This window comes from Mustela erminea, chromosome 9 (genome assembly GCF_009829155.1).
Source record: "Mustela erminea isolate mMusErm1 chromosome 9, mMusErm1.Pri, whole genome shotgun sequence".
NCBI lineage: Eukaryota > Metazoa > Chordata > Mammalia > Carnivora > Mustelidae > Mustela > Mustela erminea.
Genome location: NC_045622.1, coordinates 72,051,665 through 72,072,551, shown reverse-complemented (window position 1 = coordinate 72,072,551; position 20,887 = coordinate 72,051,665). Strand labels below are relative to the sequence as shown.

Genomic DNA, 20,887 nt, shown 5'->3' with positions numbered 1-20,887 from the left:
CCTTCCTTCCTTCCTTCCTTTCTTTCTTTTTTTTTAAAAGATTATTGATTTGTTTATTACACACACACACACACACACACACACACACACACAGAGGTTGCACAGCAGGGACAGCAGCAGGAGGCAGAGGAAGAAGCAGGTTTACCCCAAGCAGGGAGCCCAACGTGGGGCTCAATCCCAGGACCCAGGGGTCATGACCTGAGCTGAAGGCAGATGGTTAATGACTGAGCCACCCAGGCACCCCCTAAATTCATGTTCTTAAGAAGCATTTTTTTTTTTTTTGGTCAAACATAAGTTAAAAATTGATTTATGGGGCACCTGGGTGACTTAATTGGTTAAGCATTCGACTCTTGATTTCAGCTCGGGTCTTGATCTCAGGCTTGTGAGAGCAAACCTCGGGTGGAGCATGGAGTCTGCTTATGATTCCCAGCTCTCCCCACCCTGACCCCTGGCCCTGACCCCTGGCTCTCTCTTCCTTTCTCTCTCTCTCTCTCAAAAACAAACCAAACCAAAACAAACCCCAAAACAAAAATCAAACCTGGTTTAAATATATATTAGCAATTTCATAAGTTTAAGAAATCTATAACATTCTTACATTTCTTTTTTTTTTTTAAGATTTTAAAAATTTTTGACACAGAGATAGAGAGTACAAATAGGCAGAGCAGCAGGCAGAGGGAAAGGGAGAAGGAGGCTCTCTGCTGAGCAGGGAGCACGATATGGGGCTCGATCCCAGGACCTTGAGATCATGATTTGAGCCGAAGGCAGACACTTAACTGACTGAGCCACCCAGGTGCCCCCGTTCTTACATTTCTTGAAAAGCCTATGAATATGAGATACAAAGGAAGGCGAATACACCTGGAGCCTAGAAACTACTTTTGGAATTTTTGATAAAGTCTCAATCATGTGTTCCTCATCTGTGTAAGGAGCTAAATCTGCTTCACTGAGTTATTGGGGGAATTATGTTGCAAAAGAATGTTGTAAAAAGAAACATCCATGGAGCACTGGGTGTTGTACATAAACAATGAATCTTGGAACAGTACATCAAAAACTAATGATGTATTGTAACATAACATAACATAACATAACACAATAAAAAAAAAAAAAGAAACATCCATGTGTAAAGCATCACTAATATAATCACTGTCCTGATCCAGGATCCCCCATAACTTCTGGATGACTTTATCTTCCTCCAGAGGGAATTCTAGCAGGCAGTATATCATGGCATGGGAAGATCTTGGTCCCTTGAGGGATTAAGCAAATTTGAAGCTGAACATCAGTCTTCACGAGGGCTGGTCTGTTTCTAGCTCAACTCTACTCTCAAGCTGCAACACTTTAGGGATCTCAAAGGAAAGCTATGGGTGTGTGCTGGGAACCTGGACTCCTACCTTTGTCCCCTACTTTTGTCATTCTTTCCACCCCTAAATAATTGCTGAATACTGTTCAGCTTCTCAACTGCAGTATTCAGCCCAGTTTCTTAGCCTCCAAGTCACTGCTTGCTAATGAGCAAACAGTTCCAGTGGAAAAGTAGTGCCAGATATAATCTCTCAGCTTCCAGATTTTGGCCCTTCAAATTCTGGCTGCTTTGATAGTCTTCAATTACTTGAAACAGATTTTTAAAATATTATCCCCCAGCTTTTCTAGTTGTTTTTGCAAGAGGCTTGGTCTGTAGTTAGCTAATCTGTCTTTATCAAAAGTAGAAATCTGACCTTGGAGTAAATCACTTAACTTCTTTGAGCCTCAGTTTTTTCATCTATAAAATCAGATAATCTAAAGGAAAACATTTCCTAACTTGTATGGTACATAGATATAGCCTATATGGCCCCAAAGTACTTTATACTTTCCTCTTATATGGAAACAAAGCATCTGAAAGTTACACGATCAAAGAGTTTAGCCCCATTCAAGGACTGCAACTCAGCCAGGCGGCTAATGGACAGAATTACTCAGTGGCATGCACATAGTTGAAATAGTGGCAACATTGCAACATTGCCTAGAAACTGTATTAAAAGCTATAACATAATGATATAACTGTAAGCTAGCGAAGTATAGATGTATGTATATTTAAGGGGTAAAATTGGAAGACAAGTGTATTCTTCTAGATCTTCTCTCTATTCAAGCTACTCTGTGATAGTCCTTTCCCCTTTGGCTGAAATCTCAGGTCCTGGCCTTGAATTTTCCGCTCTTTCTCAGTCCTTAGCTCCTAATTTCCCTCTCTCTTTTCTTGTTCCTCTGTACCCACACACTAGGATGCCAGTTTGGGAATGGTGGTGGGGAGGAGAGGCAATGAGTAGAAAGCTCTGTTTGGTCTGATACTGCTGTGAGTTGGCATCAGTGCTTTCTGTACTTGGTAAGGGATGCTGACTCATTCTCTGGGGGTGTTTTGGAGGAGCTTCCCACCTTCTTACTTTTTGAGATCTCTTGATGTGACTGGGCTGTTGAATTCATCTCCGTCACTCTCTAGGAATTTAGTGGTCAACTCCAGTAGGGTGTCTTTTCAGCCCTTCAGAAATTTCTCTGGATAGGGTCTAAGACCACCCCCTAGCCAAATTATTGTGTGGGAAATATATGGGAGACATGAAAGACCTTTCCAAATTGATCTCTCTTTGCTCAGCCATCTGGCCAGAAGCCATTGGATTTCTCAGGATGAATCAACAGCCTGCCCAGGCACCAGTCTGGAGGGATACATATATACCAAGTTCTCTAAGTGGTTTTGTAGCAGCACGCCTTTCCTGAGACATGAGATGGGCAGCGCACACAGCACCTTGACAACGGTTCCACTGTATCCTACCAGAATTCTCTCAGCCTCTCCAACCTCTTTCATAGACTGGAAGTCATACATTGGTTTCTAAACACCTCTTTTCACAAGTTCGTTTTTTTCTTAGTATGGTCATGGATGTTCTCAAGATGCCCCAGGCTGGAGAGGGAAAAGTGAGGTGCTGCCCTCATGTGGTCTTACAGGCAGAAACACCAAGGAGTAGTTGGGGTCAAAGAACAGGAAAGGTCTGTCTGTTCAGAGCTCACTGGAGATACATTCCAAGGCTCCCAGGCATACAGGGTAATGAGGACTGAAGGCTTCTATCAGCAAAGGGGGTCAAGAACTGGTGAATATGGATTATAATCTTTAATGTTACCCCATTTGTACCCACAAGATTATGGGTGGCTCTGGAAATGGAGGGTATGTACAAAAAAAAGTACAACAAAGAAAATACAATTCAGCTGCAATCTCTCACTCTGATATAGGTGTCTGTGTTGTGTGTGTATAAATTGCTATAATAGTTACAAGTATGACACATCATGAACACTTCCCTTATTTAATATCTTCCAAAACATATTTTTAAAGTGGAGCCTAGTAGGGGTGCCTGGGTGGCTCAGTGGGTTAAGCCTCTGCTTTCCGCTCAGGTCATGATCTCAGGGTCCTGGAATAGAGCTCTCTACTCAGCGGGGAGACTGCTTCCCTTCCTCTCTCTCTGCCTGCCTCTCTGTCTACTTGAGATCTCTGTCTGTTAAATAAATAAATAAAATCTTTAAAAAAAAATGCAGCCTAGTATTCCACTACATGGCTATGCCGCAATTTAAACAATTTATTTTTGGACTTTCAGGTAATAACGTTCCTCCCCATTATATACAACCCATAGCAGATAGTTTGCAGTCTAAGTGTGCACAGCTCTCATTATTTTCTTGTGATAAATTAACAGATGTGGAATTTACTGGGTAAATATCTATTTATCTATCTTCATGTTCCTCATACACATTGCCACATTTTCCTTTAGGAAGATTGTACTTACTTAGCTCCTACCAGCAGTGTATGAGAGTGTCCGATAAAAGCCATTTTATATGAAAACCTCTGTTGGGTGAAAATTACCCAGTATTGATGATCAGAATCAGGGCAGGACCGTGCTCTGAGCGCTGAGGGTTAGAAGGCTGCCCCTGGCAGGAATCCATGAGAACCATCCTGCTCAGTTTAGTGTCCCGAGGAGTAAGTTCCCGCACACTCGCTTACCAAGATCAGATTTTACAAATGCACACCAAAGCAGATCCAAAGACCCATCGGCTAAGACACTGGGGCAGGACCCTTTCCACCCGCTCCCAGGCTCAATTTCTCCCCAGTCAACTGGTGATAAAATCTCTGCCCTGTCAGTTCCTCCGGGCTGTCGTGGGACTCCAACGAGATAAAAAACATGAAGGAGAGTAGTGCATTCGTATATTACTAAAAATAGAGTGGGAGGGGAAGTAGGGAGCAGCACAGCTGCCTGCAAGTCTGGGGCCCGGAGGCGGAGATACGCGTAGCACGCCTGAGCTGGGAGATTGGGAGGAGGATTCAGAGGCGAGAGCCGGGCTGTCCCACCCTGGGCTCCGCCCCCGTCCCCACCGCACTCCTCAGCGATGGCCCCGCCTCCTCCACAGACCCCCTCCCCCCGCGCTGGCCCCTCCCCATCACCGACACCTCCCGAGAACCGACCCCGCCTTCATTGCAGACTCCTCCCCCGATCCGACCCCTCCCAATCACAGGTCGTACCCGCGTCAGGCCCACCCACCCCAGTCACTAATCCCTCCCCTGGAACGCCCCTCCTCGGATCCCTCCCGGAAGCGCCAGCGGAGCGTCCCCACATGGAGCGCGAGCCGAGCGCCTCCGCGCCCGCTCCTGCGGCGGCGGCCGCGTTCTTCTCCTGGGTACGTGACTCCGCCCCCGGGCCGGGGCCGCTGGGACTGAGGGGGCGCAGAGGCGCGGGGGAGCTGGCGGCCTCGGCGTGGGCGTTCCTGGACTGGGCGGCCGAGGTCCCCGCCAGGCTCTGGGTTGGAGGACGCGGGGCTGGGGCCCGAGATGGAGAGGGTCGGAAGGGAGGCGCCCTCACGGGTGACTTAAGGGCCTGCTGGCTAGTGGGGTCCGGACCCGAGGGGCTGCGGCGCAGCGGGAAGCATCTGCCTCCTGGGCAGAGCGTCTGGTTCCGCGAGAGCCTCAGGCCCGAATAGCGCCGGAAGGGACGGCGTGGAGGGATCGCCCCGTCCAGAGCCCTGTGCGGCCACCTGTGCTCCTCACCATCCCGGAGGATGCCGGCCCGCTCCCAGCCCCACCCTGGCGGGAGCATCCTTTCATGTGAGGCCTGCGGTGGTGGGCCGTGCACCCGGCGGAGATCCTGCCTGTTCGCTGGTATTCTTCTGTGACCTGATCTTGCCTGTGTTCGGGGGCGTGGGAGTCTGCGCCGGTGTGTTGGCTTGACGGAGGCACTGAGAGACAGGGTCATCTTTACGTGTCCTGGCTAGGAGAGGGGAGGGTCTCTGCAAAGGATTGTGTTGCAAGCGGCCAACCAGACAGATGCATGGAAATAAGCTGGCGTAGTGTCTTGTTCTTTACAGCCCATATCACAATTGTAATGAAATGTAGGATTTGTGAATGTCAGTCTCCTTGGCTAGAATGTAAGCGTCTTAAGGGTGGGTGTTGTGCCTGTCTTGTTCACGGTGCCTAGCAAATATTTGTTGATGAATGAATGAATGAGACCCTTTTGTTTGCCTAGCTAGGTGCTGGTCTTTTGGGGAAAACACACATGTGAGAGATCCAGCTTTGGAGTTGAGGGAGCAGGATACCACCTATGTTACTGTTAAAACGAACCCGTGTTGCCTAGTCAAAGGTAATTATCAGTACCGGGCAGCACTTGTTGAATGTAAGGCGGCAGACTGGCAGAAGGGAGACCGCGCTGTGGCCTGAGGTAGTCTGGCTGTCTGGGTGCTATCTCTGAGGCGGCACTTGATTTGGCGATTGAATGCACCTGGGTGAGGGCCGGTTCTGGCTTTTCCCAGGCGGGAGACAGGGACCTGCGTGTCAGATATGGCCTCTTCCAGGGCTTGGAGGCCTGCGGGCTGCCTTGCTGCATAATATGCGTGGAGGGGGTCTATGAATTTGCCAGGGCTGCAATGGGAAAATACCACAGACTGGGAGGTCTTAAAAAATGGAATTTTTTTTCCCCACAGTTCTGGAGGCCAGAAGTCCAAGAGCAAGGGGGCAGCAGGTTTACTTTCTTCTGGAGCCTCTTTCTCTGGCTCGCAGGTGGCTGCCTTCTTGAGGTGTCTTCGTGTGGCTTTTTCTCTATGTGAGAGCATTCCTATGTCTCTTCTTGTATTGGTTTCAAGCTCTGCCTTTACGATTTCATTTAACCTTCATTATCTCTTAAAAGGCCCTATCTCAAGATAGAGTCACATTCTGAGATACTGGAGGCTAGGGCTTCAACAAATTAATTTTAGGGGAACACAGTTCAGCCCATAACAAGGAAATTTACCTCCTTGGAGTTGTATATGTGTGTGTGATATGGCTGAAGGGTTTGTAAGGAAAGGAGGCAAATACAGCTGTAACATGTATAAATTTTCCTCCGTTTTGCTTTGTCCTGGATTTTGGGCCTCTTGCTGCATTATAAAAATTGAGTCCCATAATTTGAGCCTCAAGAACCCTTGTCTCTCTCACTTTCTGTTCAGCAGGCTGTAGTCCTGCTCATGGGGCAGCCACGGATATCTTAGGGCTGATGGAGACATCCTGTGTGTGGGTACCCCACAGTGTGCATGGCCTTCCTTTCATCTTTCCTAGGTAGGGCCTTATCAGATCTTACATTCATTTACTGTATTCACTATAAAATATATGTACACCTTCTCTGGGCCCGCATAGTTTCAAATGCAGGGGAAATGGCAGTGAACAAAGTTCCTGCCCTCATTGAGTTTACTTTTTAGAAGGAGAGGTAGGCAATAAAAAATAAGCAAAGGTCATGTCAGGCAGTGCTATGAAGAAAAATAAAGCAGAAAAAGGGGGATAAAGTGATGGGGGTACTGTAGATATAGTTATAGGTTAACCTCTTGCCAGGGAAGCTCTGGGCTGAAGTTCCCACCATATATCCTTAGAGACGCAGTACAGTATAATGAAAGGAGCAGGGCATATCTGACTTAGTGCCTTCCCAGCTATGTGATTATGGAAGGTCACTTAACCCCTCTGAGCCTTAGTTTTTTCATCTGTAAAACAGGAGTGATAATGTCCATCTCTTCTGTTGTTGTGAGAATTAAAGGTGAATGCCAGCCACGGGAGAAGCACTTAGTAATTGACAGCTGATACTGCCCCTGAGGGACCCGTGCCCCTGCCATGGCTTGCACTTCCAGCATGGGAGTCCTTGCAGCCCGGTACAAATGTGAAATAGACCATAAGGGGCGGAAGTTTGTATGCATGTATGTATTTTGGGTAGTTATTTTATTTTAAATATTTTATTTATTTATTTGACAGACAGAGATCACAAGTAGGCAGAGAGGCAGGCAGAGAGAGAGAGGAAGAAGATCAAGCCCGCTTCAGGGGGGGCTTGATCCCAGGACCCTGTGATCATGACCTGAGCCAAAGGCAGAGGCCTTAACCCACTGAGCCACCCAGGTGCCCCTTGGGTAGTTATTTTAAATCACTTTTCCTCTTTCAGGTGTCTTAAAAACAAACATATTTGGAAGGTTTTATTCCTCATATCTAGGAAGAAACAGCCAGGAGTAGATACTTGGAGAAATTATAAAGATTTCTGAAATCTAAAGTTTCTTCCTGCAAGTCTATAATTCTTTTTCTTCAGTTTTGAGTACATAAAACTCCAAAGACCCCAAACTGACCTGACATAATGCTGTTTATAGTCTTCGCCTGCTTACTGTATTTGTACCTCTTACTGTAGAAATAATACTATTTTGCTTATGGGGCACTGCTCCTGAACCTCGCAGCAGTGTGTATGATTTGCATACGATATTACTTTTCTAAAGTCTGTACAATTCTGAATCTGAAATGCATCTGGCTGCAAGGGGTTTGGATCAGAGATGCTGGACATTTATTTTGTAATAACAAAGATAGACATATTACCCACCAAGGGGAAATCTGTTCCCTTACAGGAATCTCACCATGTGAATCTCGGAGTCACACAACACTGTACTTGGAAAGGCCCTTGGAGATCATTGCCAACCTCTTTCACTTTATAATGAAATAACAGTGACATGCCCTGCTTGAGGGCACAAGGCCCTCAGCTAACTTTGATTACAGAAGTCATTGCCAGTTTTCTCAGTGAAGGCATGAGAAGGGACTTCCAGTGTATTTCCCAGCTACTTTTTCCCCCATTTCCCCTCCTTATTTCTTTTCTTAGCCTCCCTACAGGATTAGCTTTTATCAGAAGGAACTCGCATGCTGCCCCCTAAAGGTGACACATGTAGGCTGGGGCTTTGGGAGGAGAAGGCGAGTATCGAGTATCTTTGGATAAGGGCTTCTCTCTCTTGGAAATCGGGGTGTTCTTGGGATGGGGCCACCATCTAAGTATGAGTTGCATATAACAGCCTCTTAAGAATGAGCTTATGAGGGACGTCTGGGTGGCTCAGTTGGTTAAGCAGCTGCCTTCGGCTCAGGTCATGATCCCAGCTTCCAGGGATAGAGTCCCACATCAGGCTCTTTGCTTGGCAGGGAGTCTGCTTCTCCCTCTGCCTCTACCTGTGTTTGCTCTCTCTCCCCACCCCTCTCTCTCTGACAAATAAATAAAAAATCTTAAAAAAAAAAAAAAAAGAATGAGCTTATGAAATCTCCACTGTTAAAGGCTCTGAGAGGCATGTCAGGATGAGAAAGATAGGGACAGGTCAGTGCATATTGACAGTTGTGGTTCCCGTACTCATTCCTTCTTGCCTTATTTTATCCCTAGGGTGCAAATAGCTACGGGCAACTTGGCCTTGGCCATAAGGAAGATGTCCTTTTGCCCCAGCAACTGAGTGACTTCTGTAAACCTGAGTATATCAGGAGGATCACTGGAGGAGGGGGCCACTCTGCTGTTGTCACAGGTAACATCCTTCTGGAGTGGACAGTTCTTATTTCGACATTTTGCACTAGCGTTGTGATGTTGCCACCTTTCAGCCTCTTATATTTTGCAGAGGAAAACATTTTTGTGAAAGAGCCAAGTTACCATTAGAGAATTCTAGATTGTCAGAGCTCAAAGGCCTTCAGAGATTTTCTAGGCTCCCTGCCCCCATTTGTACAAATGAGTCTCAGAGAGGAAAACTAGTTGCTTAAGGTTACAAGACACATGAGTGGCAGAGTTGCAACATATATTCATTTTATATCATATATTGCTATTTAGCTTTCACTTGTGAGTTAGAAGTCTTTGCAAGTAGATTGAGCAAGGACTTTGTGTTTTCCTTAATTTGCTTTGCAGAGCCTATGATAGTACTTAACATGTATTACAGGAACCAAGATTTTGCAAAAAAAAGGTATATTGCATCCTACTTAAGAACATGAGTTCTGGAATCAACCGCCTGGGTTCAAATCCTGGTTCTATTATTATCTATGTGGCCTTGAGCATATTAATTCCTTTGTGCCAGTTTCACGTTTGCTACATGGGGATATTCATGCTGGATGAGGAGAATCAGTGAGTGACAGGACTACAGTATGACTCTCTTGGGTCCTTGGCACTTTTGCCTTTGTGGACCCTTTCCTCTATAAAAAAATAGTAAGAATTTTATTTTACAAACACATTGATATGAAGATTAGTCTAATCCAGGCTAGATTTAGCATTGTATCTTTATTTATTTATTTTTTAAAAATATTATATTTATTTATTTGACAGAGATTACAAGTAGGCAGAGAGGCAGGCAGAGAGAGAGAGAGAGGGAAGCAGGCTCCCTGCTGAGCAGAGAGCCCGATGCGGGGCTTGATCCCAGGACCCTGAGATCATGACCTGAGCCGAAGGCAGAGGCTTAACCCACGAGCCACCTAGGCGCCTCTCTATCTTTATTTTATTGCATTTATTTTTTTATTTTAGAAGAATGCAGGGGCGCCTGGGTGGCTCAGTGGGTTAAGCTGCTGCTTTAAGCTCGGGTCATGATCTCACGGTCCTGGGATCGAGCCCCGCATTGGGCTCTCTGCTCAGCAAGGAGCCTGCTTCCCCCCCACCTCTGTCTGCCTCTCTGCCTGCTTGTGATCTCTCTGTCAAATAAGTAAAATCTTTAAAATAAATAAATAAATAAATAAAAGAATACAAAGTTAGGGGCACCTGGGTGGCTCAGTGGGTTAAGCGTCTGCCTTTGGTTTAGGTCATGATCTCAGGGTCCTGGGATGGAGCCCTGCGTTGGGCCTCCTGCTCAGAGGGGAGCCTGCTTCTCCCTTTCCCTCTGCTGCCCCCCCTGCTTGTGCTCTCTTACTCTCTCTCTCTGTGAAATAAATAAATAAAATCTTAAAAAAAAATTAAAGAATATAGAATTAAAACATTTCTGTGGGCCTCTAAAAGTATTGTGGGCCCTAGGCATGATGCCTAAAGGATAAATTGGCACCACAGATAAAAGATAAAGCTTATACCATAATATGTGGCACCTTCTAAGTTCTAAATGAATGCTGGCTTTTCTTGGAATGGCAGATGCTCAGCTTGGTGACTGGCCACTGCTCTGGGACTTGGGGTGTCCCATGTAGCTACTACGTTTGAGCGCCTTGGCCCTATGCCACTTAGGCCAGTGCACATTAACCTACGTGGCTTATTAGTGCAAGTGGGAAAAGAGTTCCTGGGTTTGTGACTGCAACTAATCAGTGAAATCCTTTTTCTCAATTTGACAGTTGTAATTTCCTCTGTGTACCCTATCACCAAAGCCTCTGCTTTTTGCAGATGGTGGAGGCCTTTTTGTTTGTGGCCTGAACAAAGATGGGCAACTGGGTCTTGGTCACACAGAAGATGTTCTGTATTTTACTGCCTGCAGATCGCTCCTTGGCTGTCCTATCCTACAGGTGGCCTGTGGCTGGGATTTTACCATTATTCTCACAGGTAAGTTCACTCTTGGGTAAATCTTTATCACCGCAGAGTCACTGGGTGAGAAGAGCCTGATGGTAGCGATCCTTCTGATTAAGTAAAAGCCTCTTTGTGTGTAAACACACATACAAATTTCTCTTTGGTCATTGAGGAAGATTGTGGGTGCCCTTTGCAAGAGGAGTTTGAACAGCAAAATTTTGGGCTAGACAGTTCTTTGCCAGAAACTGGAGAATGGATTAGATTAACTTTGGTGGCTACTTCCTGTCCTAGAAATTCATGATAGCTGTGTGCCTGGGCTAGCTGGCCACTCATGCTGGCTAAGGGCTACTCGTGGGGGACCATGGTGGGGAAGCATGAGGAAGTCAGAAATCATACAACCATAGTGGCAACTTTTTCCCCAGTGAAGAATTTAAAAGAATATTAAGTATGGTTGGGCAGAACTGTTTGGTCTCTGCAAAGCCAGGTTGCAGAATAGGATGTAGAGGGATATGGCCAAAGGGTTAGTAGACTAATGCTCTTGGGAACAGCTAGCAATAGTTACTTTTTGTCCAGCTGACTTCTCCCTGGAAGTTTTGCCCTGTATAGCTTGTCATTCTGGATGGGAAAGGACATCTAGAGTTTCTGATTAGATTCCCTCTTGGACACAACCCTCTGGCAAGGGCGTCTTCTGACCATATCCTCTACCACCCCACCCTTGTGGATTCTCATGTGCATAGCTCAGAACCCAGGCTTTTAGTATATGGCTTTAATTATTGTTCCCTACCAAATAAGTCAATCAGAGAAAGACAATTATCATATGATCTCTACGATATGAGGAATTTGAGAGGCTGGGTGGGGGACTGTGGGGAGTACGGAAGGAAAAAAATGAAACACGATGGGATCGGGAGGGAGACAAACCATAAGAGACTCTTAATCACATGAAACAAACTGAAGGTTGTTGGGGGGTGGGGGGCAGGGATAGGGTGGTTGGGTTATGGACATTGGGGAGGGTATGTGCTATGGTGAGCGCTGTGAAATGTGTAAGCCTGATGATTCACAGACGTGTACCCCTGGGGCAAATAATACATTATATGTTAATAATAATAATAAAAAAGTTATTGTTCCCTGCCTATCCCTCTTGTTGCCTTGTCTTTTATTCTCCACATTTCCCATACTTTTCTTTCTAGAAATATCATGCAGAACACTCTCTTTTGTCTATCTGATGAACTCTTATCCCTTCTTTATTTATCTATTTATTTATTTATTTTTTAAAGATTTATTTATTTATTTGACAGAGAGAGATTACAAGTAGGCAGAGAGGCAGGCAGAGAGAGAGAGGAGGAAGCAGGCTCCCTGCTGAGCAGAGAGCCCGATGCGGGACGCGATCCCAGGACCCTGAGATCATGACCCGAGCCGAAGGCAGCGGCTTAACCCACTGAGCCACCCAGGTGCCCTTATCCCTTCTTTAAAACCCTGCTCAGACATCACCATCTCTTCTGCAGAGGGGTTCTGTAATGTGTGCTGAATTTAGTAGTAATAACTCTAAAGAATAGCTATTGTTTCTGAAGTACTTTTCATGGGCTGTGTTGGAGTTGTAGGTTGTCAGTGGTTAACATTCTGTTGCCTGCTCACTTTTGGAACTAATTGTGAGAGAGGTGAAGAGCGCTCAGATAGCTGGAGATCACACTATTGGTAAAGGCTACGTTGGAGGACAGGGTTAGTGGTCAGACCAAGTGGCTCTGCAACACTCCTCTGAGCCAAACTTACTCTGCAAGCAGTAGATTATCTCTGTAGGCAAAGCATTTACTATGCCCCAATCCAGAGTACCTGAGAGGAAGGTGCCAAGCAACACATGTCCTGTTCCTTCTCCCAAACTCCTCAGTTGGTCAAGTTATCCCTTTTCTCCTGGGAAGCAGTGAGCTGGGGAGGGCCAGGGAGAGAGGCCTGGAGTGTTAAAATAATGAAAATTGTGATGCATGGAAATGAGAGAAGTAGGGGGTAAGTATCCTCCCATCCTGGTACCGGGCAACAGGTGAATGTTCTGCACAGATAAGCTGCCATTATTTAGGTAGTGGGATGGGGAATCAGTGAAACAGCCCAGTGCCTTGTGTTTTTATTCCTAGAGGGACAAAAGCAGGGACTGTGGTTTGAATGTGCTGAATCTGAGGCCCTGCTTCCTCCTCTCATTCCCTTTGCTCTTCCCATCCTTCCGCATTTACCCACTGGTCACATATATCTTATTTCTTAGATTATGATTGAAGTATTTGAATTTCGCAGAGAGTGGTCAAGTTTTGTCATGTGGATCCAACTGCTTTGGCCAGCTAGGAGTTCCTCATGGCCCTCGAAGATGCATGGTTCCCCAGGCCATTGAGGTAAGGATAGCACCTAATATGTAGCTGACCCACGTCCTGTTAAATTGTTTCCTTCCCCAGCTCAGGGATTGGGTCCCTGAAAACCCACAGGCTAGTTGGAATTTAAGTTGGAAAACCTAGGTTCTCCCAGGAAAAAATAGGTTGGTGGAGGCTGAGTGAAAAATCTGTTAGTCCTCAAACATGTTACAAATTTTTGTGAAATGAAACAGTGGAGGTAATATGTGTTACAAAGACATTAATGACATTTTACAATTCTAAGATTAGTAACAATGGGAACTAGGTTAGAAACAGGTCCAGATAGAAGTGACTTACCTAAAGACAGTAAGCTCAACAAATGGTAGGCCAGTAGTGCCCAATAAAAATGTGGTGTGAATCACATATGTAATTTAGGATTTTTTAGTAGTGCCATTTAAAACTAAAAAGAAGAGTGTGAAAATAATTTTTAAAATAATAGATTTATTGAGATGTAATTCACATGCCATGGAATTTACCCTTTAAAAATGTATAATTTAGTGGTTTTTAAGAGATCACAGAGACATGCAGTTATCAGCATTATCTAATTTCAGAACATTCTCATCACCAGGAAAGAAACTGTGTACCCGATGGCAGTTACTTCGCCTTCTGCCCTCCCCCAACCCCTGGCCACCACTCAGCTTCTCTGTGAATCTGCCTATTCTGGGCATTTCACATAAATGGAATCATAATATGTGGCTTTTTGTGTCTGGCTTCTCTCATGTCCCATGATGTTTTTAAGTTTCACTCATATTGTGGTGTGTAGGTGAAATTAATTTTAATAACTTTTAATTTAACCCAGTTTATTCCAACTATCATTTCATATGTGTCACTAATGTTAACATTTCCTAATGAGATACTTAGTGTTCTCTGTTTCGTATTGAAGTCATTTTGTTCCAGAGTGTGTCTTAGTTCAGCCTACTCACGTCTAGTCACATTTCGGCTGCTTGGTAGCTGCGTGTAGCTAGTGGCTTCCTCCTGGGTAGCACAGGTCCTAGACAGGACTCATGGCCCTAGTTCAGAGCTCTTTCCACTGCATCATACTTAAAACTTAGACATTTTTATGAAGTTTGTACGCAAGTGGTCACAATAGGACTGTGGAATTTTATTTTATTTTAATTTTTTTAATGATTTCTTTATTTGAGAGAGAGAGACACACACAGAGACAGAGAACCTATGTTTGGGGGGAGGGGTAGTGAGGAAGGGAGAGAAGCAGGCTCCGAGCTCAGCAGAGCTCGATTCCACAACTTGGAGATCTTGACCTGAGCTGAAACCATGAGTCAGTTGCTCAACTGACTGAGCCACCCAGGTGCCCCAAGCCTGTGGAATTTTAAAAGAAATATACTGGGATCTAAAATCCATTTCACCACCTCAGCTGCTCACATTTAGCTAGTTTCCTTAAACTCTGACTCAGAGTGGACGATCTGTTTTCACTGGAGAGAGCGTGGTCATGTTGCTGAATTACGATTGCTGGTCTGTGGGACATTATTTGGGGTCATGATCGCCACAGAGTTTTAGAGTGTTGAGGCTGCTGTCACAAAAACTCTAAAGACTGGGTGGCTTCAACAGCAAACATTTTTCACATTTCTGGAAGGTGGGAAGTCCAAGATCAAGGCATCAGTAGAATTGGTGTCTGGGGAGGACCTGCTTCCTTGTACATAGACACTCATTTTGCTAGACAGAGTTGCTCTCTGGGGCCTCTTTTTTTTTTGAAGATTTTATTTATTTATTTGACAGACAGAGATCACAAGTAGGCAGAGACGCAGGCAGAGGAAGAGGGAGAAGCAGGCTCCCCACTGAGTGGAGAGCCCGATGTGAGGCTTGATCCCAGGACCCTGGGATCATGACCTGAGCTGAAGGCAGAGGCTTTAACCCACTGAGCCACCCAGGCGCTCCGGGGCCTCTTTTATAAGGGCACTAATCCCCTTCATGAGGACTCCATTCGCATGACCTAATCACCAAATACTGTAACATTGGGTAGCAGGTTTCAGTGTATGAATTTCAGGGGAAAACAAACATTCAGTCTGTAGCACGTGGTATGCACAGAAATCTAGACTCTGTGGTCCCTATCACAGGAAGTGTTAAGTTGCAAATTACAAATAAATGGCTTTTGAAGAACCTACATAAGTTATAATTAATTTAGCTTAGGTCACATGGTTAAAGAAGACAGAAGGCAACAATGGTTAAAATATGTCGGATGACAGAATCAGGAGGTGAAAACATTTGTCAGGCTGTTTCCTTTCAGATAAAGGAGGAATGTGCCAAAGTGAAATATAAGAGAAATTCATTTATTTAATAGCAACTGTTGTGTATAGGCTCTGTGTTTAGGCCATGGGGACAAAGGTGAGCATGATCCAATCTTAGTATTTAAGGGTTTTGGAGTTTAGTGGTACATGTTCGATCTAGAAACATCTAAATGGGTTGCCATGTTAAAACTGTGGTGGATGTAGGTATAGCCTCAAAGGAGGGACTGTTTAACTCTTTTTAGGGGGAGGTGGAGTGAGAACAGGTTATGCTGAATCTTGAAAGTTGAGTTGAAGTTTACGTGTCTTGAGATAAGATGCACAGAGTAGCTATAAAAGAATCGACCAGACAGAAGGAACTGTGAGCAAAGGTGTAGAAGGATAAAATATCAGGGTTTGGCAGTTTAGTATGATTGGAATATAAAGAAATGGTAGAAGTGTCAGTGGGGAGGGGATCACTGGGGAGGTAGTGAATGGCAGAAGGTCAGAACAGTGTGTCAGGGAAGGGCCAGAAGGGGTAGGGTGGAGTGTGGAGTGAAGAGCGCATGCTCTCCCTCTCTCTCTGTTTAAAAAAAAAAAAAAATTAGCAACTTCAAACAACAAGCATTTATTGTCTCAGTTTCTGAGGGTCAAGGATCTGGGAACAGCTTAGTTGGTCTCATGAGGTCATAGTCAAGATGTTAGCTAGGATTGCACACTGTCTGCTTTGCGCTGGACTGGCAGTTCCACCACCATGCTCTCTCACCTGGCAGTTGGCTTTAGTTTCTTACCACATGGGCCTCTCTATGGGATTGTGCAGTCATGGCATCTGACTTCCCCCAAGAGAGATTTGAGAGTGAGGCCAAGCAGGAAGCCTCAGTGCCTTTTATCACCTTGTCTCTAGGCCGCTCACACTTCTTTATCCTGGTCACTAGAGACAAATCACCAAGTCGCCAAGTCCAGCCCACATTAAGCCAGAGGGGAATTAGGCTCCACAACTTGAAGGGATGGGTTTCACGGAATTTGAGGACTTGGTTTTAAGGCCACTACAAGACATCTTAGAGAGGACATGACAATGGTCTTCACGTATTTGGAGAGCATTGTGAGAGGTCAGAGGCAGCCAAGGAGGTAAATGGAATGGTGGAAACACAGAACAGGCACCTGGGATTGGGAAGCCCATGTCACTGGAAGCAGCTGGCTGGCAGGGGTAGGATGATGATTTCCTGGGGTGTTGTGGAGGGGTTCTGGCATTGGATGGGGCTTGGACTAGATCAGAAGTCATCCAGCTAGAACCATTGGTAAATGAAATTTTGTTGGAACACAGCCATGCCCCTTCATTCATGTATTATCTGTGGCTGCTTTTATGTTATTACGGCAGAGCAAAGACTGTGACACAAACCGTATGGCCTGCAGAGTCTAAAATAGTTACTTTCTGGTCTTTAGAGAAGACATTTGCCAACCCCTGGACTGGATGACCTTGAAGGTCCCTTGCAGCTCAGAGACATGTTGTGATACGTTTATTTTTAAAAGATGATCTTTAAAAGATGCATTAGGGATACAATAGAGGGGTTTAGGAATGGGAATGTTGAAGGTTGGGGACTCTAAACCAGTCAGACATGTAATGAGGGCCGTGCTGCATTGTATCAGGGCATAAGTATGTAACATTTTGCAGATGGGTGATTCTAAGATCTCAGTCCTTTTCCTTCTTTCCTTCTTTCAACAGCTCCTGAAAGAGAAGGTTGTTTGCATTGCTGCTGGACTGAGGCATGCTTTAGCTGCTACAGGTGATCATTTTGCTTTATTTTCAAAATAGGTTCATAATAAGGAGAAACAGAGCTTTAGAGGAAATAAACTTTAAGGAGTAATTCAGGGTATCCTGCTGTGTTGTATTTCTGATTAAAAGGAGGGGACGTAAGACCAAAGTCATGTGGGAAACATTTAGCAGGTTGGGAGGAAGGCAGTGAGGTTTCCTATCTCCTTATTTTATGTTCTAGGCACAGTGCTACATTCTCTTGATTTAATCCATACCTTATTTAACCCTTACAACTTCGCCGTGGTGCGAGTTCCATTTTTACATGTGAAGACACTGAGGCCCAGAGAGACTCGAGGGCTTGTCTAAGGTTGCACAGGGGATAAGGTGGTCCGAGGTAGAGCTGGGAACAGAGTCTGGAATGATCTCGTTTCCAAGGCCCACAGTCTTTGCTGTAAACTGCACTGCGTTCCTAGTGGGTTTTAATGTTTATTAATGTCAAAGCTTCCACTGAACTTGCCTCCTGTCCAGTGAAAGGGTGGTGAAGGACCTTGGGCTGACAGTGTGTGTGAGAGTGACAGTGGCAAGTGGAGAGAGGTGGTGGCCTGCAGAAGAGCAGTGAGCCTTTCTTCTCTCCCTGGGTCGTTTCTCTGCTCCCGGTCATGGCCAGGGGAGGCTGGAGGGGGCGAGGAAGGGTCTGGTGCAGCTTGGTACAGATGCTCGCCTGGGGCTAGACGTTGCTCCTGTAAGAAATAAATTTTGAGATAATTGCAGATTCACATGCAGTTGCAAGAAATGAAATAGATCTCACTCACTCTCTTCTCAGCTTCTCCCCATGGTGACGTTTTATGAAAGTGTAGTTCAGTACAGCTGGTCTCACTACCGTCCAGGTACAAACAGTTCCAGCGCCATAACCACCAGCCTGTGGTCCTTTCCTTGCACCCACTTTTACACACCCTTGTCTATACCTTTTATACATTCACTTCCCACTGACCCCCCACCCCGTCATCACTCCTTCTGTTCTCCAACGGTAAAGTCATTTCAAGACGTTACATAATGGAATCGTACAGTATTGTACAGTAATGGTATCATACAGTATGTAGCCTTTTGGGGTTGACTGTTTTTGCTCAGCAGGATTCCCTGGAGAGTTATTCAAAGTGTGTGTGTCAGTAATTGGTTCCTATTTATTGCTGGGTAGTAGTATTCCTCAGTATAGACGTACCACTGGGTAGTAGTATTCCTCAGTATAGACGTACCACTGAATTAGTCATCTTAGGCCGCCACAATGAGATATCATAGACGGGTGGCTTAAACAATTTTCTTACGGTTACAGAAGCTATAGAAGCCCCAGATAAAGATGCTAGGAGGGTTGCTCTCTGGTGAGATCTCTCTTCCTGACTGTGTAGCTGGCTGCCTTCTTGCTGTGTCCTTATAGGGCCTTTGCTCTGTGCACTCATGGAGACGGGGAGACATCTGGTGTCTCTTTTTTTTCTTTTTTTAAAGATTTTATTTGTTTATTTGACAGAGATCACAAGTAGGCAGAGAGGCAGGCAGGGTTGGGGGGAAGCAGGCTCCCTGCTGAGCAGAGAGCCCAATGTGGGGCTTGATCCCAGGACCCGAGCCAAAAGGCAGAGGCTTAACCCACTTACCCACCCAGGCACCCCTCTTCTTTTTATAAGGACACCAGTTCTGTCAGATGAGCGCCTCACTCTTACAACCCATTTAACCTTTATTAGCTCCTTACAGGCTCTCTCCAGTCACCCAGAGTTCAAGGCCTCAACATAGGAATTTGGGGGGGCACAGTTTAGCCCACAGCAATGCAGTTTGTTTAACTAGTCACCCATTGAGGTACGTGTCATTGTTAACAGGTTTTGACTATTAAGAATAAAGCTGTAGGGACGCCTGGGTGGCTCAGTTGGTTAAGCTGCTACCTTCAGCTCAGGTCATGATCCCAGCGTCCTGGGATCGAGTCCCACATCAGGCTCCTTGCTCAGCAGAGAGCCTGCTTCTCTCTCTGTCTCTACCTGCCACTCTGTCTGCCTGTGCTCGTTCTCGCACTCTCTCTCTCTCTCTGACAAATAAATAAATAAAATCTTAAACGAAAAATTAAAAAAAAAAAAGAATAAAGCTATAAGCATTTATGGACAAGTTTTTATGTGAACATAACTTTTCATTTCTCTGGGATAAATGCCCAGGAGAGTGATTGCTGAGTTCTATGATAGTGATTACATTTTTATAAGCTGTTTCTCCTTTTAGAAATTAGCAGGACTGGAAGGTTGCCTATTATTGGTTTAATTCCCCCTTTCCTACCAACTTTCTGTAATTGCTAGTCTTATGTGTACATTTCTGTCCAGTTACAAAGCTGCACAGTTTCCATTACGTATTTGATGGACTTAATTGTAAGTCCTCCTCTTTCCCATTTAATCTGTAGATAATTCTGCAGGCATCTCTAAAAGATAAGGACTCTTTCTGAAACCATTAGCAGAACACCATCATCATACCTACGAAAAGCTAACAATAAATCTGCAGTTCGATCATCAAGTATTCAGGGTTTAAATTTTCTTAGCTATCCCCAAAATATTTTTAATTGTTTGTTTGAGTCAGGATCTGAATGATGTCTGTGTTGCAAGTGGTGGATATGAATATTGTGTCTCTTCTTTTAAAAATATTTATTTATTCCTTGTAATTTTTTTATTTTTATTTTTTATTTTTTAAAAAAGGTTTTATTTATTTATTTGACAGACAGAGATCACAAGTAGGCAGAGAGGCAGACAGAGAGAGATAGGAGGAAGCAGGTTCCCTGCTGAGCAGAGAGCTGGATGCGGGGCTCGATCCCAGGACCCTGGGATCATGACCTGAGCCGAAGGCAGAGGCTTTAACCCACTGAGCCACCCAGGCGCCCCAATTCCTTGTAATTTTTTAATTGTGATAAAATGCACACGATGAAATTTACCATCCTAACTTTTTTTTTTTTTAAAGATTTTATTTATTTATTTGACAGAGAGAGATCACAAGTAGGCAGAGTGGCAGGCAGAGATAGGGGGAAGCAGGCTCCCTGCTGAGCAAGGAGACTGATGTGGGACTCCATCTCAGGACCCTGAGATTATGACCTGAGCTGAAGGCAGAAGCATAACCCACTGAGCCACCCAGGTGCCCCATCCTAACCATTTTTAAGTATACAGTACATTCATGTTGTTGTGCAACGATTATCACCATCCATCTCTGGAACTCTTTTCATCTCCTGGAACCACAGACAATAATAACTGCCCCCGCCCCCAGCCCTGGGCGACTACCATTCTACTTTTTGACTCTGATTTTGACCAGTCACACCAGTACCTCCTGTGAGTGGAACTGTACAGTATTTGTCCTTTTGTGGCTTATTTCACTTAGCATAGTGTCCTCAAGGTCTGTCCATGTTGTAGTGTGGTCCCTGTTTAAGGCTGACGACTATTCCATTGTGTGGACAGACCACATTTTGCATATCTGTTCACCCGTTGATGAACCCTTGGATTGCCTTCTTGTGTCAGCTATTGGGAAAGGCTACCATGAGCATGGGTGTACAAATGGCACTCCCACGTCTTGCTTTCAGTTCTGTAGGATACACACCCAGAAGCAGAGTTGTTGGATAGTGTAGTAACTCTATTTTTCAGTTTTTGAGGAACTGCCCTGCTGTTTTCCACGATGGCCATACCATTTACATTTCCGCCGGTAGTGCATAAGGGTTCCAGATAACTGCATCCTTACCAACATTTGTTATTTTCTGTTTTTTTTTTTCTTTTTTTAATAGTA

At 45.0% G+C, this 20,887-nt stretch overlaps 1 protein-coding gene across 8 annotated transcripts in view; it reads left to right on the top strand.

Annotated features, from left to right (window-relative positions):
* The first annotated feature begins 4,567 nt into the window (after positions 1–4,567).
* SERGEF (secretion regulating guanine nucleotide exchange factor) overlaps positions 4,568–20,887 on the top strand; it is a 219,289-nt gene continuing 202,969 nt past the window's right edge. For 2 of the 8 annotated variants that reach the window (XM_032356897.1, XM_032356896.1), the window contains exons 1-5: positions 4,570–4,668; positions 8,676–8,811; positions 10,623–10,778; positions 13,020–13,114; positions 17,072–17,132. In XM_032356897.1, coding sequence (XP_032212788.1) covers positions 4,606–4,668; positions 8,676–8,811; positions 10,623–10,778; positions 13,020–13,114; positions 17,072–17,132 — 511 coding nt within the window. In that variant the 5' untranslated portion in view covers positions 4,570–4,605. Of the gene's footprint in view, positions 4,669–7,030; positions 7,198–8,675; positions 8,812–10,622; positions 10,779–13,019; positions 13,115–17,071; positions 17,133–20,887 lie in introns of those variants that run through there. The other 6 variants (XR_004289025.1, XM_032356895.1, XM_032356894.1 and 3 more) reach the window with 6 other exon arrangements.